General features: G+C 42.1%; 1 protein-coding gene across 2 annotated transcripts in view; it reads left to right on the top strand.

The window, feature by feature from the left end:
* The first annotated feature begins 379 nt into the window (after positions 1-379).
* The window catches only part of lcor (ligand dependent nuclear receptor corepressor), an 87,050-nt gene continuing 70,012 nt past the window's right edge, over positions 380-17,417 (top strand). The window contains exon 1 of one of the 2 annotated variants that reach the window (XM_078273896.1): positions 380-617. In XM_078273896.1, coding sequence (XP_078130022.1) covers positions 521-617 — 97 coding nt within the window. In that variant the 5' untranslated portion in view covers positions 380-520. The remainder of the gene's footprint in view (positions 618-17,417) is intronic. The other variant, XM_078273907.1, reaches the window with a different exon arrangement.

Here is a 17,417-nt window from a genome sequence, read left to right as displayed (position 1 = left end):
AATGATACTCGGGACATGTTTTTTTTTTTTTTTTTATAACAATGCCTCTGTGTATACACTGTCCACACACTTTAGGCTACAGCGCTGAGAGGTGCACTGTAACATATCTGTGAATGTAAACAATGCAGTGTCTTTGTGCGCATTTTAAATCCCCGGCACACCCGCGCCCTTTGACACACATAGCTTTAAGCCATGGCAAATTTGGAGCACGGGCGCCATGTGCTTTGTGCCCTGCTACACAACATTAAAACAGACAAACATGTCTGTAAATGACCAATGGCAGCACATCCTCGCGCAGTGATGCTGGGAGGGGGGGGGGGGGGGGGGTGGAGGAAAGTAGAAGGAGGAGGGAGGGCGCTTTTGGTGGGTGGGACAAACGAGCGATATAGAAGGGGGGATGCTGCAGCCCCGTCCCCATCATATCTCACTCCACCCAGCCCTAGAATAAAAACCACCGGTGACGTGCGCGCAGGGAAGCACCCAGCAGTATGTGCGCGCCCACGGGAGGGGCCGATAGAAAATGGCGAGTCTGTGCAAAAGGCAGCAATGCACGGTAGAGAGGCGCGGCTTTCGGCAGGAACTTGACTCTTGGAGGCACAAACTCATTCACTGTGTAGGTAAGCTCGCTTGGCATTGTATGTGAGAGTATGTGTGGCGCGGTCCGGGGCGGCCGGACGGTGCCGGTAACTGTGTGTTTGCGTTTGTTTTTCTTTTGAAGCAGGGAGCCGCGGCTGTAACTGTCCATTGGAAAAACCTATAGGCTCTACATGAAGCTGTCATTTCTTGTTACGCACGACTGTTGCCTGGCGCTGCCTGCCTTCCACCGGACATATCCAAAAAAAAAAATATTCAGCTCTAAGTTTTGGGGCTCATGTCCGAAATGTTGGCAGGTGTTCCACCTGCAGACTTTGTGTCTGTGAGCTGTTGCTGAGTGTTGTTTTATTCAGAGTGTCGGTGTTTTTGGAGATTTCTTTTTTTTAATACATTATTCCAGAGCTGTTTATTTATTGTAAGCAGGGCAAAGTCACGTGTGCAGATGGAGCTGCGCCTCAGCCAATCGGCTTCCCCGCTATAGGCTCGCTTGTGCCCGCGTGCGCGCCGCCGGGTTGAGATTTTGGTGGTGGTGGGGGGAGGGAGGGAAGACGTTGCGCGCTCTCAATCTCCAAACATGACCCCCCCCCCCCCTTCCAATTCCCTGGAAATCGGCTTTTGGGAGCGCGCATTGCTGCATTGGGGGAATAATTTTGTATTTTAGGCGGAAGGTATAGGGGGGGGGGGGGGGTGTCGACAGGGAGAAATGCCTTAGCGCTCGCCTCTAAACCCGGATTGGTACTTGTTGAAACGGCCGGGGCTCCTGGATGCTGTGGAGAACTCTGCGGTTGAGATTTGTCCGGCGCAGTTTGTATCAAGACATATTCATGATTTAAAAAAAAAAAAAAATGTAATGTTTATGACAGTACAGCATCTCTTTGGCACTGCAGGGACAATTAACGTCAGCGGCCGTGGCATGTGTCAGGCTTTGTCTTGTTGAAAAAACGAATGCAAATCCAGTTCTTGACCTCCTCCCTGCTTTTTCTCATTAGTTCATGTCGGCTTTTATTTTGGATTTTCTCATCCATACAAATCCCTCCCCCCTCTCCTCCTCCTCCTCCTCCTCCTCCTCATCTTCCACCACCGTTTCTGTTGTATTTCATTAGCTCAGTTTAATCCGGTTACATCGACCTATCCTGATGTTATGGCAAGATTATGATCCACTCTTAGCGTCAGATCTCCTAACCTCTCCGGGTTTCCTCGGCTCTCTGCCCGGCTCTTAATCTGGCTTTTACCGGCGGTATAAAGGGATAAGCACCACCCGAGTAGCATCAGAGTCAGGGGTGTTGCGGCTGCACTTGTTTTTTGGATGCACTTCTGTGTCCAGATGTTGCGCGTTGAACTGTCACCTACTTATCCATCCGCACCCTTTATAACAACCCACATGGCCTGAATCCGACTATAGGCTAGCGGGGCTTTTTAGTAAGAAAACCTTCTAATGAGAGCATGTAGTGTTAACTTAAGAGGTTGGGTAATCTCTGACCTCCAGCATGAAGCCGTAAGGAATCACAGTAAGCAGCGTAAACAAAAAGGCGTCCCTTTCCTCCACTTGTCTCACAACAGTTTGGTCATTTCATGTGAGATTATTACACGAGTGTCTTTTTACTCAACAAATTTAGCCTATTTTCTAGCTTCACATTACTACTGATAGCATGCACTGCCTGCTTTGTGCCCTGCTTTTGCTTTCATTTCTAGTCTAATTAGTGCTGTTTTAAGGATTAAGTGGGTCACCGGGTGGTAGTTAAAAGCAGCAGATGATGATGTGTTGCTCCTTTTTTTTAAAAGTGTAACTCATTTGGGGTCGCAGATGCCCTTTCGCAGATGCTCGGTTATATTAGTGAAAACACCTTGAACCGTGACATTCCCCTAAATACTTTTCCCGTTGAACTTTTTGATTTCCCCTTCAGAACACAAGACAAAATAAGAGTTTACTTGCAAAAAAATGATCGTTTTTCTCGATTACGTTGTTATTGTGATCATTGGAGTCCAAATTTGATAACTTTCACAGCATACCCTTTAATCAAAAAGTGCTGTATACCTAATAATAGTAATAAACCCGTAAGGATGTTATTTAGATATCCGAGTGAGACGTAAGTCCCAAGGAATACTACATAGATACTAACGTTGACAGAGATGTCTATCATAAGCATGATGAACATACTGTAAGATCACTAGTGTGCACCTTGAATCCATGTGGTGATATCACAATGATGCGTGTGTGTGTGTGCGTGTGTGTGTGTGTGTGTGTTATTTCTTCATATTTATGGTTGTTGCCGTTCACTGGTTTGCTATACGCGAGGAGTTTTAGGGCCGAGTGCAGCAGCAGTTATCAGCAGTCAGATTGAAGTCTGACATGTTTATTTGTTTAAAGGCTATAATCGGCTCTGAAACTGTGAGAAACTGGAACATCATTAGACATGTTTGTCTTCTGACCAGCTGAAGAATTTGCTTTCAAAAGTGGTGTGTGTAAAAAGCGTTGCAGGTACAGTGAGTTTTGACATTGCTTGTATTCATTTTGGGCTATCTTTATGAATTTCGGCCATTTATGTGAAATAACAGATATTCAGATGTTATTAGTGCTGCAAGTAGCAATGATTCTCTCAATAAATCCATGAATCATTTAGACAATAAATGTCATAAAGTAGTGAAAAACAATCCAGAACCCCAAAAAATTAGAGTTCACTATCACATAAGACAAAGAAAAGCGACACATCTTTATAATTGAGAAGCTGTAACCAGGGAATGTTTGGTATTTTTTGCTTGAAAAATGACTTAAAGGGTTATTGCAAATAGACTAATCAATTCATTGACAAATAGTTGCAGCTTTTTGTCGATTTGAAAAAAGGCACAGTTTTTTTTTGTTTTGTTTTTGAAACTCTTAATTTGAAAAACCTTCAAACTCCAAAATAAGACTAAATTATAAGAAAATTATTATTATTTATTCGTACACAAAAATGTGTACTGGCATTGAAATTAAATCACATTATGTCATGAGCCAAAACTTTTTTCTTTTTCAAAGGTGGACATCTTCCAGTGTATTACAGTGTTTTGAAAGGATGCAGTTTGTCGACACCACCAGCCTCATCACTTTACCCTGTGCTGTACTGATAATAAAGTAGGGCCTATATGCCATACAAAGGTTAACATTATTAGGTGGTAGCAATTATAGCCCAACTGCCAATTCCTTTTGGCACATATTCTGGGTAGGAGAGTGCAGCTAATTTGATTGCTGAAAGGTTGTGGCCGTGCTGGAGAGAGACAGACTGTGAGGAAGAGAGAGGTGTGAGTCTGAGTGGCAGATTGCTTTTTTACTTCCAACACTTCTCAAAAGCGAGAGCGTATCCGAACACAGTAATAATGCCACCGGGTTGAGCTGACGTTGGTTGGTTTTATATGGTCTAAAGCTCTGGAAGCAGTGGTTATCTGGTGATGTATTCCATTCACTGGCAGAAGATTTTTGAGTGTCCATATAGTGACCAGCAATCCAAGGCGACATCTACACTACTACAGTAGGTTTTGGTTTAAAAAAACAAATATCTTTTGCTTTGTTTACGCCTCGCGTCCACACTACTCTGGCGTTTCCGAGCCCCTAAAACGGAGACATTTGGAAACACTGCTGCCCCTGTTTTGGTTTGAAAACTGTTTGCTTTGTAGTCTGGACGAGCACAAACGAAGACCTTTGGAAACAGCGCTTTTATGGACTACTAAAGGGGTTCGCAACCTTTTGTAATATGAAATGCCATTTTAAAATGTTCTTGTAATTCAGTGTGCCATATCAGCATTAAGTCCTGCCATCATTTACCGAGCCCGTTCAGGCAGTGTCATTTATTTTCCTTTTGCGCCGCATTCTGTGAAGAAGGCAACGAGTACTAGCCAATCAGAGGTAGAGTAGGGCGGGGAAAAAGTCAATCAAACTACCGTAAATAACGGGCTGTGCTCCAACCAATGGACACGACTTATTGCTAGTGTTCCAGTGGTTGAGCCTAAGGTTGCTGACCTCTGGACTAGCATGTTGTAGCATATATGCTAATAACTATCTAGTTTGAACTTGGAAGCTCAGTAAGGCTGAATAGCTAACCTGGCCTCGCTAACTAGGTATGTTTCATGTTTGTTTTTTTTGTCCATAAGCAAGTTTACTCTTTTATTATTCCTCCCCACCGGCGACCGCAGTGGCAAGAGGCATTACGTTTTCGGGTTGGTCGTCAGTACGTCCCGATATCTCAGGAAAAGCCTGGAGGGAATTTCTTCAAATTTGGCACAAACTCAAGCATTTGATTAGCTTTTGGTGACACATTTTTGGCCATAACTCAAGTGCAAGGTGCTGGTCAATTTTTATTAACCTTTATTGCACCAGGAAGTCTTTTGAGATACATTAGAGAGACCTGGCCAAAATGGCAGCGTAAAGCAGATCATACAGCACTGTTTCATAACATTTAGCTCATCCTTAAAAGAAGCTGCCTCAGAAAAAGAATTCTCTACAAAATAAATCTGCCAATGAAGGCAGAAACTAAAACTAAAACTGCCATCTTTTAACACGCCAAAAATGGCCATTGTTGTAACAAAATGATGAGTTACCTCACCTTCAGTCACCACAGTGTATACAGGTCGACATGAAGGCTGTGTTGATCCCTTGAGCTGTCTGTCTGTCTGACTGTATCCAGCCACCATCCAGCCCCTCGAATCCCCAATGTACTCAAAGTCAAATCCTCATCTTATCAAGTCAACAGAATCCCTCCGTCCCTCCGCGACGCCTCCCTCTCTGAGCAAACGGCTTTTATTTCAGTAATGGACAGATGGACGCCCCGAGAGATCTGCCTGCCGCTTTCTCATCTTGCTAATTCTTTTCATGAGCTTTTTTCAAAAGGAAAACAAAACATGGCACATTTATCTGGGAGGTGGTGGGCAGTCTGACTGGGTGCCAACACTGTAAATCTCAGCGTACCCTCTTCATTAAGCATGCACACACACCCCTACATGCTTGCCAGTAATGTTTGTAAAAGTGTGTGTGTGTGTGGAGCTATCTCGGGGGCTGATCCATGCCAACCAAGAGCCCCGTGGGAGAGAGAGACTGCTCTCTTTGGGATTGGGGGTGGACGCAATCTGTGGAAAAGCAAAATACACCACTGGCACTGAGTGGATGTCGACAGAAGGGGTGTGTGTGTGTGTGTGTGTGTGTGTGTGTGTGTGTGTGTGTGTGTGTGTGTGTGTGTGTGTGTCCGTCCTCTGAGCTCTGTGCTCTTTTCCAGCGATGTCCTGCCTCCTGTTCAAACACACCTTTATCTAAACTCTCAGAAAGATTCAAACTGCCGGCGTTCTAGTTACACACCTGGCTTCTTTTCATGCTCCAAGCCTGAATTAGTTTCTGAGGAGTACACCCATTTTTTTAAAGACAATTTTTTTTTGGGGCATTTTGACAGTTGTAGCGGGAAGCGGGCCGAGAGAGAGAGAGAGGGAAGACATGCAGCAAAGGGCCGCTGCAGTAAGGACTGAGCCTTGGTACGTGGCTGTTGAGAAACTGGTCAACTGTTTCAGAAAATGCCGCTTTTTTTATTCAACCTGTTAAAGAAGCAGAGAGACAGCTTTAAAATAACAAACTAGTTTAAAATGTCAGGAGAGGAGGAAGGCGACTGACTTCTTAAAAAAGGCCCTTTTTGTGGTGGTTGTTCTTTTTTTTTTTTTAAATAATCTTTTATATAAAGCTTATTTAATTTTGCCAGTGTTATGCAGTTGTTCCTCCCCAGAGACTTTCTGGTGTATCTGATGGGGATGGGAAGCTTTTCATTAGTGTTTAAGGGAAATGTTTAAGAGTCTTGAAACCAAATAAAAGGCCGAAAAGTTTGTTGTTAAAGTTTAGATGAAAGTGGTGCCATTATCAGATTAATGACTGTGGTTAATAAACTGAAGTTTTTTTTCAGCTTCCTGTGTGTGTGCGTGTGTGTCTCTCTCTCTCTCTCTCTCTCTCTCTCTCTCCTTCAGTCTCACCAGGCAGCAATCAAAAGTCCTTGACTAAACTTTGTACTCAGCGTCCCCGCTCAAACCAAAATGTATGTAAGCATTCCATTGTGTGGGTGTGTGTGTGAGTGTGAGTTCCTTTTGTTATGTGTGTTATATTTGTCATTGTATATACACAAACTCCACACCGTGCATGGGCCCGCATGGCGTTAGTGTCCAAAAAACTGTACCAAGGAGGTCAGGTAACACACACACACGCACACACGCACACACGCACACTCACACACACACACACACACACACACACACACACACACTTATAGCAGCAGGAATGTTCACTTGGTCCCGCCTTTTGTGAACTCCTTATTCTTCCATAATGGCTGCTTTTGTGTGGAAGGTCATATTTGAGCAATGTGCTTCTCAAAGTATTTGATCACGTGTGTGTGTGTGTGTGTGTGTGTGTGTGGACACTTTTGTAAAGTGAGGAGACTTTGTTCAGCCTTCACTTCTTCAAAGAGCTGTGTGAGACTCGTGATTAGCCGTGCAGTTGTGACGATTAGGCTCAGGGAATGCCTTATTATTCTAATGAGGAAAGGCTCAAATCTCCCCGAGAGTTCACTATTAATGGAATTAAAATAAAAGCGTGTGTCGTTTCAGACCGCCATTAACGACGCATTAATACTAAGTAGCACCTTGATATTCCTGAACAAGAGGAACCCGGCTAATGAGATAATAATGGAGCCGAGCAGTCGGTTAAGCAGCACTAAGCTGTCACGGTTCAGAGTTAAAGGGACAGTCTGCGGGCTAATACAACCGTCTGCTCCCAATCATTTTCAGACGTCATCTGCAACTTTGTCATCTAAATAAATGCCTGTCATGACAGACAAACAGAAGTTTACAGTCTAGAGCTGCAACCATTAGTCGCTTAATTGATTAGTCGATCGACAGAAAAATGATAAGCGCTATTTTGATAATCTTTGGGTTTGGGAATGTTGCTTTAGACAAAACGAGACGTTTTGAAGATGTTCGGCTTTCAGTAAAAACCTCCTGAACGATGAACACTGAAGGAATCCGTAATCGGGAGAAACTGACTGCAACGTTATGTTTTCATTGAGAGACCCCCTCGCAGCTGTTAATTACATAAGATAATGTTCCTATAAGGGTCTTTGAAATGGGATAGCACATATTCGCCAGGTATTAATAATAACCTTCCTTAGCTGATTTGGGATACACAAAATGGCTGATCCTGTCAAATATAAAGTTTATAAAGTAATACATTTTGTTCTCGCGGTACAGTTAATGTATGATAATATGAGTTAAATCAACCAAACTCTGTGTGTAAAGTACCTGCTCCGGCCACTGTTTAGCATTTAGCTGAAATGCTAAAGTGCTTTAAAAATCTGTGTGTGTGTGTGTGTGCACCCTGGGAAACGTAGTTCCTCAAAGAGGGAGATGGATAGGCGACTTAGAACAATAGAGAGAAACGGCGAGGCAGAGGGTGAGAGGAGGGAGGGTTTAGGAACGTATGTTGCTTTTATACAACAAGCCCTGCAAGTACTCATGATGGATGAGCTTTGCACAACAAATGACACAGAAACAATGGACAATTATTTGCAATTCAAAAGCCTGAATGGGACTTCATTAGGTTTCGGCCTTGGACATGAGATGGAGCACGCAGGGAGGCGCAGGTAAACACTCTGCTGCTGCCTCTCAGACAGGAACACTGCTGTGGTGTATATACACAACAATTGAAGCAACATCTTTATTTTCGGCGGATCTACTTTCTATTTGTAGACGGATTAAAGAAGGAAAAAAAAGCTTTCTAGAAGATTTGTACTGGAAGGCTAGATGTTTTTCAACAAATCTTTTTTTAAGTTAACAAAAAGAGCCAATTTCAGACACATGAGCATCCATAAAAATGCTTTACCAAAATGAAAATAATAAAATGGGCAACATGTGTTATTTAAATGAGGAACTATCTGATCAATAAAGTATGAAGTAAAGTTTATTTAAATGGCACTTTTCAAAGTGCCATTTAAATAAAGTGCTTGCAAAGTGCTTTACAATAAATTGGAATATGATAAATAGAAGACATAAGCATACAAAGGAAAACATAGGTACAGAAAATCAGCCAGCCATGAAAGCTCTTGTCTAACTAAAAGCCTGCTTGAATAGCAAAGTCTTCAACTTAAACAACGTAAAGAGTGCATGAGTAAACACGATTATTAATCGGACCAAACATTCGGTGCTGCTTTCACAACTTGATCATTTTAAAAACTGTATTCTAAGCAGGGATGCACCGGATCCAGGATTCGGCTTCGGATTCGGCAAAATATTGGGCTTTTTGACGAAGAAAAAGCAGAATTTAGAATTTTTTTCCACTGAACCGAACCCTACGCTTGGACTACGCGCGCTACGCTGGTCGACGTAATGACGCCGCCGTTGATTACGGGAAGGTGTTTACGTAGGTGGAGCGTTCAATGCAGTAGGCTGTGAGAAAGTGAAAATGGAACTGGTGAGCAGAAAAAGTGTTGTTTGGCAGTACTTTCAGTCAAAAGAAGGCCATTCAAGTCCAGCTACATGTTCAATCTGCAATGCTGATTAGTCTGGTGGTGGCGAGGACCCTAAACAATACACAACATCACCGCTGTTACAACATTTGCGTATGAAACATCCGAAAGAATACGAGTTGTGCATGAAGGAATCTACAGACAGCAGCCAAAATGCAGCAACTTCAGATACGGCAAAGGAAGGACAGTCACAGCTAAAAACTGGGAGTAGGATTCGGTATTTGGTTTTGGATTCGGCAGAATCTTAACCAGTGGATTCGGTATTCGGCCGAACCCCAAAAATCTGGATTCGGTGCAGTGCCTAGGACACATACAAGGAAAATATAGTAATGGACAATTGTGGGAAAAAGTCTTAAAAACGTCCTTGATTTGCACCAAAAACCAGTCCCTTGTTCTGTGGGTCGTGATGGGGATGCACCAGTTCATATCAGGAGCAACTCTGAACACAATAAGTTTTTGCTGCAAATGAACAGATCCGAAACCAGATCCTCTTAATAAGTTCAGTCTTGGACGCCGATATTGTTGTCCTTGGGTCAAATCTGACCCGTTTTCAAAGTTGTTTTTATATTAGAAAATATGGGATGTCGAAATAAGAGCCGAAATGTAAAAAAAAAACAAGACCAAACGTTGGGAAAACCAACAAAAACGCTGAAAAAAACCATGAAAAACGATTTAAAAAAAAAGCACCAAAGACATTGAAAAATGAAAAAAAGTGAAAAAAAAAGTGACCAAAACATTGAAACCCCCCCACAAAAAATGTGAGAAAAAAAACTTTGAAAAAAAGCAACCAAAACATTGAGATAGGGACAACAAAAGTATTAGTTTTCTCATGGTTGACAGGAAGACAACACAATGGTTCATAACTTTCATAAAGATTTCATTTAAATCGCTTGAGTTTTTTGAGCTTTTTAAAACGTATTTACTAAAATACCGAACAAACAGGCCTGGGAACTCCTCAGAGGAAGTAAATCTTGTATGTAAAAAAAACATTTATAACCTAACCTAACACTGCCTCCGTTTTGGTGTCTGCTGTGGCGCGCCGCTTCCCTTTTTTTTTCCTCCATAAACTCCGCTCTCAGCTGCTTTGCCAGTTGCTGCATGAACTTCCTCCGGGACATTTTACAGCTGGTGCACTCCTTGGAGAGGATGTGTGCAATGACTCCAGCCAGTTGTAGCATGTATAAAAGTTATATGAACACGTAGACAGCCACCGGCCGTCTACGTGTACCGCGCCTCTCACAGAGCGCGCGCCCGGTGCTTTTCTTCTGATTCAGAACGGAGTCCACCCACGCTGTAGTAGCCTACGTTACGCTACCGACTCTGGCTTTGCCTTCGGCCCATCGGTGGTGCCCACACTTGTTACTCGAGACCGCTAGTTACGTTTCTCTGACAGAGACTATGGTTATTACTAAGCAACCAAGATGCATCTTCAACCACGCAAAAGATTAAAAACAAAACCGCGAAAATCCGAGCGGTCCATATGACCGTGTATGGCCAAAATAGGTAAAAGGGATTGTATTTTCTTTGCCTTTTGTGTAATGTATATAAAAACAATTTTAAATGAAAATACAGACTCTTTTAGGAAAAAGTCAGGTACCAGCAGGATTGTATTTTTTTATTTAGCAAAGTTATTAAACATATAAATTTCATAACGGTCAAAATGACCGTCCTGGTTGTTCTAGTTCCGTTCCGACAGATCTGCCCCCACTGCTAAAAAAAATCCTAGAGGAAACACTGTATTACAGTATATTATATACGCATATTACAGTGGGCGTCACTATACGGAAAGCTGAGTTTGTTCTGAACATTTTGATATGAAACACACAGGGATCAGTTATATGCAAATATCTTTTTTAAAAAGGTAAATTTTAAGAAGATATGTGCCATCACCCTTAGACCTCACAGGGTTACACTATGGCTGCTCGCTTATGGAAAAAAAACCATAACCACAATTATTTTGGTCAACGTTGAAATCACGATTATTTAACACGATTATATCTTTTGGAAATATGTTGCATTTATTGAACTTAAAAGAAAGAGAGTGAAACAAATCTACAGTGATGACACCTTGAACTGTGAAATGTCTTTTACTTGTCCTGTTGAACTTTTTTTAAACTCCCCTTCACAACACAAGACAAAATATAAAATAACTTGCAAAGTGTAATGTGCAAAAATAATCATTTTTCTCGATGCCATTGTTTTGGTGGTCGTTAGGAGCTGAAATCGAAACCGCGATCAAAATTTGATTAATTGCACAACCCTATCTCAAACTGCTCTTGGAACAGGAGGACATTGGGTATATGCCCCCCCCCCCCCCTTCCACTTTATCTGCCTCAGTTAGCTTTTATAACTGCAAACGTGTTGTTATGGCGTGATTTGGTTGAACGCAGGGAGCAAAGGCTGGAAAGCAAAGAGACCCGAAGAGAAAGCTTCAACCGTCCCACTGCTCAACAGCCATAACAAGTGATTCACACACACACACACACACACACACACACACACACACACACACACACACACACACACACACACACACTTTTAAAGCACTTCAGCAGTTTTGTTGATTTAACTCATATTTGACATTAACTGTGGCGCGAGAACAAAATGTATTATTTTATAAATCTTTGTATTTGACAGGAAAGGCTATTTTGGGTATCCCAGATCCATAGGCATAATATATAATATATAAGAAAATATCTAATTGGGATTATTTGGAGTGAGATTGCGATATGATTCACGATATTGGAGGGAATGATCATTTTTGTATCATTATTCTCATTTTCATGGGGGTTGACAATTTCAACTTCATTTCATTGTCTGTTCATTTGATTTTTTGCCTCTTCCTCCGTCTGCGTAGATCACTACCTTCGCTCTTTTCTCTCTGTGGTTAATTATCTTTCCAAATACACTTAACCAGGACGTCGTGAGCGAACCCTCGTCTCCGCCGTGTCGGAATGAGCTCGCTTTCAGAGCCGTCGCCGCCACATTCAACAGCAACGGTGGGGGGGGTCTCAGCGATGTCAGCGTCGTTAAAAAAACAAAACCCACACAGCAGTCTTTGTCTGAAGAGCAGAACAGAGGATCGTCTCCTTTGATGCTTTTCTGAAGCTGCAGGGCGAGTTGGGTATCTGACTCACTCACACCGCCTGGGGAACATTGACCTCGTTGTCATTCTTCCACACAGTCAGGGCAGAAGCTCCTCGTATACAGACCAACATCTGTTTGGACCAAGACCTTTGGTGTTGTCAGGGAAATGGATGCAGCTTTCTCCAAGTTTAAGCAATATTTCCCTGCTGGCAACACCGTTTTTAGATTAGAAAATCAGCTGATGGCCGAGGAAATCCGGTGTATATGTTCATGGTTGTGACAGGATTGTGTCTAATGATTTTGGGTGTCCCACAAGCCAGTGGTTCCCAAACTTTTTCACATCAAGGACCCCCTTAACTGACACAAATTAGACCCCCATTCTTTTTTTTAAGATTCTTTTTTGGGCATTTCTGCCTTTAATCACAGCTCAGACATGAAAGGAGAGGGGAAGATATGCAGGAAACCGCTGCAAAAATTTGAATAAAATTAGACCCCCATTTGATAGAATTTTTGCTTCTAGATGTTTTACTACACAAAGTGGATGAAGCCCATGATGAAAATACATTCTGTCGTTGTGTTACTTAAGGATGGAATTATATTGAAAATAAATGATTCCCCTTTTTGCTTGGGACTCCCTAGAACCCCCTCCAAGACGAAAGGTTACGGCAGTGGTTCCCAAAGTGTGGTCCAAGGACCCCTGGGTCACTTTGGGAACCACTGCCGTAACCTTTCGTCTTGTGTCACCATCTGGCCCAAATTCCCCTTCCTAACACGGACGTCAATTGCAAACGATTTCTGAAACCTAACAGACAAGATTTTGCCCAGAAAATTCTCTGGTTGGGCAAAGCAGAGAAAGGGGGGGTAACCTTTCCCCTTATGACGTCATAAAGGGAAGATTCCAGATCGGCCCATCTGAGCTTTCATTTTCTCAAAGGCAGAGCAGGATACCCAGGGCTCGGTTTACACCTGTCACCATTTCTAGCCACTGGGGGACCATAGGCAGGCTGGGGGAACGCATATTAATGTTAAAAAACCTCATAAAGGGACATTTTCATGCCACGGGACCTTTAAATTATTTCTTGGCCGACCTATATCTGTAATAAGCTAAAACTTGTTGATGCATCAACCAGGTTGTTTAAAGAAAATGTAAATTAAATGAACAAAAGGCAATGTAATTAACTTCTTGATTTGAATGAATCCACAACCGTTAAGAGAAACCTAACTTTTAATCCCTGATGGTCTCACTAGTAAAGATCTGAGGAAAACATTAGTATTTTGTTGTATTGTAGCCTCAACAAGCAGCTAGTGGTGGCTTTAGAATTGTTGTCTTTTATGTTAATAAACCAGAAAAAGCATGAAACAATAATAAAATATATTAAGAATGAAAGAGTCACATGAAAGCTAGACAGTTTGGTGACCGGGGTCAGACATTAATGGCAGCTTCAGGGCAAAAAGCCTTTTTAAAATTCATAAAACAACAAAGCAATTAAAAATAAATTGCCCTTGACACTTAAAAAAAAAAAAAAAAAAGGCTGTTTTGTTTTTCACCTTGCTCATATTTTATTAGTTGTGTCGACACACTTGAATGCAGCGGTTGTCCCCTATGGGCCGCTGTAGGTGTATTCGTGGCAGCCAATGAGCGGTTGATTCTTTCTTGTGCCATTTGGGTAAAAATAATAGAACAGTTTTTAATCAGAAAACCAACATGTTTCACGGCCTGGAGGAGGAAACGGCACCACGCAGCCAGAAGTAGATGAACAAACCAGAATAATATAGATGATAAAACGAGCAACATCGGAAAATAATCAAAGATGGAGGGAGGGGGTGTGAGATTTTTGACTTTTGTACAAGAGGAGGAAGTGAAGGCCTGCCAGCAGTTTCCAGCTGTACAGAAGTTAACTGGAGAATGCAATTTCTGAAGAAATTGTGGTGTGAATGCTGTATGTTGAAAGGCTGACGCTACACTGTGAATGTCATTGAAAAGTTGACTAACACCAAGAATGTTTGAAAGATATAATGATATAATATTTGTAGTTATGTGGCTTTAATTTGGATGAACACACACACACACACACACACACACACAGGATGGGACAGATGTTAAATATGTGTGCGCCAGATGGAGGAAAACAATTCCATTCACCATTTAAAGGTTAAGGCTGGTGTAATTATATACTGTTATTTAGGGCCAATTTCCAATTCTAATTTGCCCTTAAAGGACCAACATTAACAATGTGTTAAATATGCCCTAAATATTTCACACAGCCCCAAGACCAATGGTTCCTATATTAAATCTTTATAAACAGATCACATATATAAACTTTTCTTTTTTTGAGGTTAGCCTCAGTGATAGGGTTGGCTACCAAAACGAATGGCTTGTTCATGAAGGAACATGTCACCCAGTGCAACAGTGTGGCATTACAATAATGTAACACAATACTTGTTAGTAGATACATTCCCTGTTGGTTTTGGTCTTTTTGTGGGATTTGTTGACGATTAGAAAAATATCGCCAGACTTATCCTTTAAAAGTAGAATGACCCTTTTGTGAAAAGTAGTAAAATGCATCTAAAATAAGATGAATTATCAAGTTAAATGAAGCTGACAAAGACAGCTTTAGTTGAAAATGACATTAGATTAGCGACATCCTGTTGTCTTCAGTGAAGCCACGATGCAGATTTTCTCTCCCAGACTTGTTCAGCACCACCTTCAGCCCACCTTAACTCCCACCTTACCAGCCATTTCTGTTTCTTTGTCTACAAAACCTGCATTCAAGTCTGTCATTCACCCAGTTTATTTTCTCCTGCAGACTGCCTGCTGCTCTCTTACTGTAGTTGCTCACATGTGTAGGTGTGCACAGTCTCATACGTTTTTGTATCTTTTTTTTTTTTTTTTAATTAGAATTAGTGCTTCATTTGTTGCATTCCATTTATTTATTGAGTTCATACATGGATTTTTCTTTCTCTGCAAACACAATCCTCAAAAGTGGCTGATAAATGAAAGGGGTCTGGTTAATTCACGGAGAATGTTTTGCTGAAGAGAAGCCTGAGTTTCCTCCAAAACCATCTTTTGTGTTCTCAGGTAACGGAAAGACTGCAGCACACATAATGGCCCCCTTCCTCACTTTGAGTGCTCCATTTGTGCATGAGATTAGACCTGTAACATTGTCTCTGCTGGCTTAATAGTGATCAGTGTTTTCATGTTTAGTCCAACTACAAATATTCACATTTACAATGATATAGAACCGAGAAAAACAGCAAATCCTCACATTTGAGAGGCTTGTTTCTGTCAATTGATTAATCGGAGAATCAACTGTAGGTGTTTCCCAAGAAGCCCAAAATGCCCAAAATGCCGCCCTCAAATGTTTTTTGTTTTGTCGACAACTCCAATGTAGTCAGTTGACTGTCCCAGAGGAGTGAAGAAACTAGAAAACATTCACATTTGAGGAGCTGGAATCAGATAATTTTTCATAAAAAAATTACTTGAAGCGATTAATCAATTATCAAAGTTGTTAGCGATTAATTTATTGTTGACAATTAATTGGTTAAAGATCCCATGGCATGAAAATTTCACTTTTTAACATTAATATGAGTTCCCCCAGCCTGCCTATGGTCCCCCAGTGGCTAGAAATGGCGATAGGTGTAAACCGAGCCCTGGGTATCCTGCTCTGACTTTGAGAAAATGAAAGCTCAGATGGGCCGATCTGGAATCTTCCCTTTATGATGTCATAAGGGGAAAGGTTACCTCCCCTTTCTCTGCTTTGCCCACCCAGAGAATTTGGCCCCCCCATGAGAAAGAGAGAGACATCATGGCTTGATAACAAGTGAAGCATGACAGTTGGTCAAGGCCACACCCCCACCCTCCACGTTTCCCCCCCCTCTCTCCTCCTCAATAGCATTTAAAGCTACAGACACAGAAATGGCACATCCTAAGGAAAGCTCATTGTGGGACTCGCTCTAGTGGCTGTAATTCTGCACCAAGGCTGAATTTAGGGAAAGAGACTTCAGATACAGTATTAGGGGACCACTAAGGCCTATATAAAAGAGACTTCAGATACAGTATTAGGGGACCACTGAGGTCTATATAAAAGAGACTTCAGATACAGTATTAGGGGACCACTAAGGCCTATGTAAAAGAGACTTCAGATACAGTATTAGGGGACCACTAAGGTCTATATAAAAGAGACTTCAGATACAGTATTAGGGGACCACTAAGGTCTATATAAAAGAGACTTCAGATACAGTATTAGGGGACCACTAAGGTCTATATAAAAGAGACTTCAGATACAGTATTAGGGGACCACTAAGGCCTATATAAAAGAGACTTCAGATACAGTATTAGGGGACCACTAAGGCCTATATAAAAGCATCCAAAAAGCAGCATGTCGTAGGACCTTTTAATCGATTGATCGTTGCAGCTCTTATTCTAATTCAGATTTGATAAAACAATATTGAACCCCAACCCTAACTACAAGTAACCCAAGCTAACAATCCTGATGCTTTACACCTAACTACATAAAAGCTGTAATGCACCACATCGGCCAGAAGCCTAAAGATTTTCTGGCCTTCTTTTTTTTTTTTTTTCTTCATTTAACTCTACCGCGCTCTGATTTATGTACGCTCATAGTCGTCTGTATTGAACAAAACAAAGCTGGCATCCCTAGCGAATAATTTATGGTTTACATAGTGCAGTGGGACAGTAAAATAATTGACTGAATGCACCTTGACGCTCACAAGCTTCTGCGTCTGGCTTTTACTACCCAGCACTGTACTGGACACACACACACACACACACACACACACACACACACACACACACAGAGTTACTGTACAGGCAGACTTTGAGTCGGGCAGGATAAGTGGAGGTGACAGGGCCAGCTGTGCTGTGTGAGGTCCGGGCTCGCTGCAGCGCTGGGGGCTCTCAGCTATGCTCTGTGTGTGACCGTGTCACCCTCAGTTAGGTGTCAAGCCCACCATGCTGCTGCGCACACACACACACACACACACACACACACACACACACACACACACACACACACACACACACACACACACACACACACACACACACACACACACACACACACACACAGGGCAATAAAACTGAAGGTCAAGCAACAAACCCCGCTCTGCTGCTGCCGTCACTCCCCTCTCCGTCAGGAGAAATGTCACTTATATTTTTATCTGCTCCCCTCTGCTGCATCCTTTCTCTCCTCTTTC

This window comes from Sander vitreus, chromosome 2 (assembly GCF_031162955.1).
Source record: "Sander vitreus isolate 19-12246 chromosome 2, sanVit1, whole genome shotgun sequence".
NCBI classification, from domain to species: Eukaryota; Metazoa; Chordata; class Actinopteri; order Perciformes; family Percidae; genus Sander; species Sander vitreus.
The sequence above is the reverse complement of the archived record's forward strand: the minus strand, read 5'-3'. Positions and strand labels throughout refer to the sequence as shown.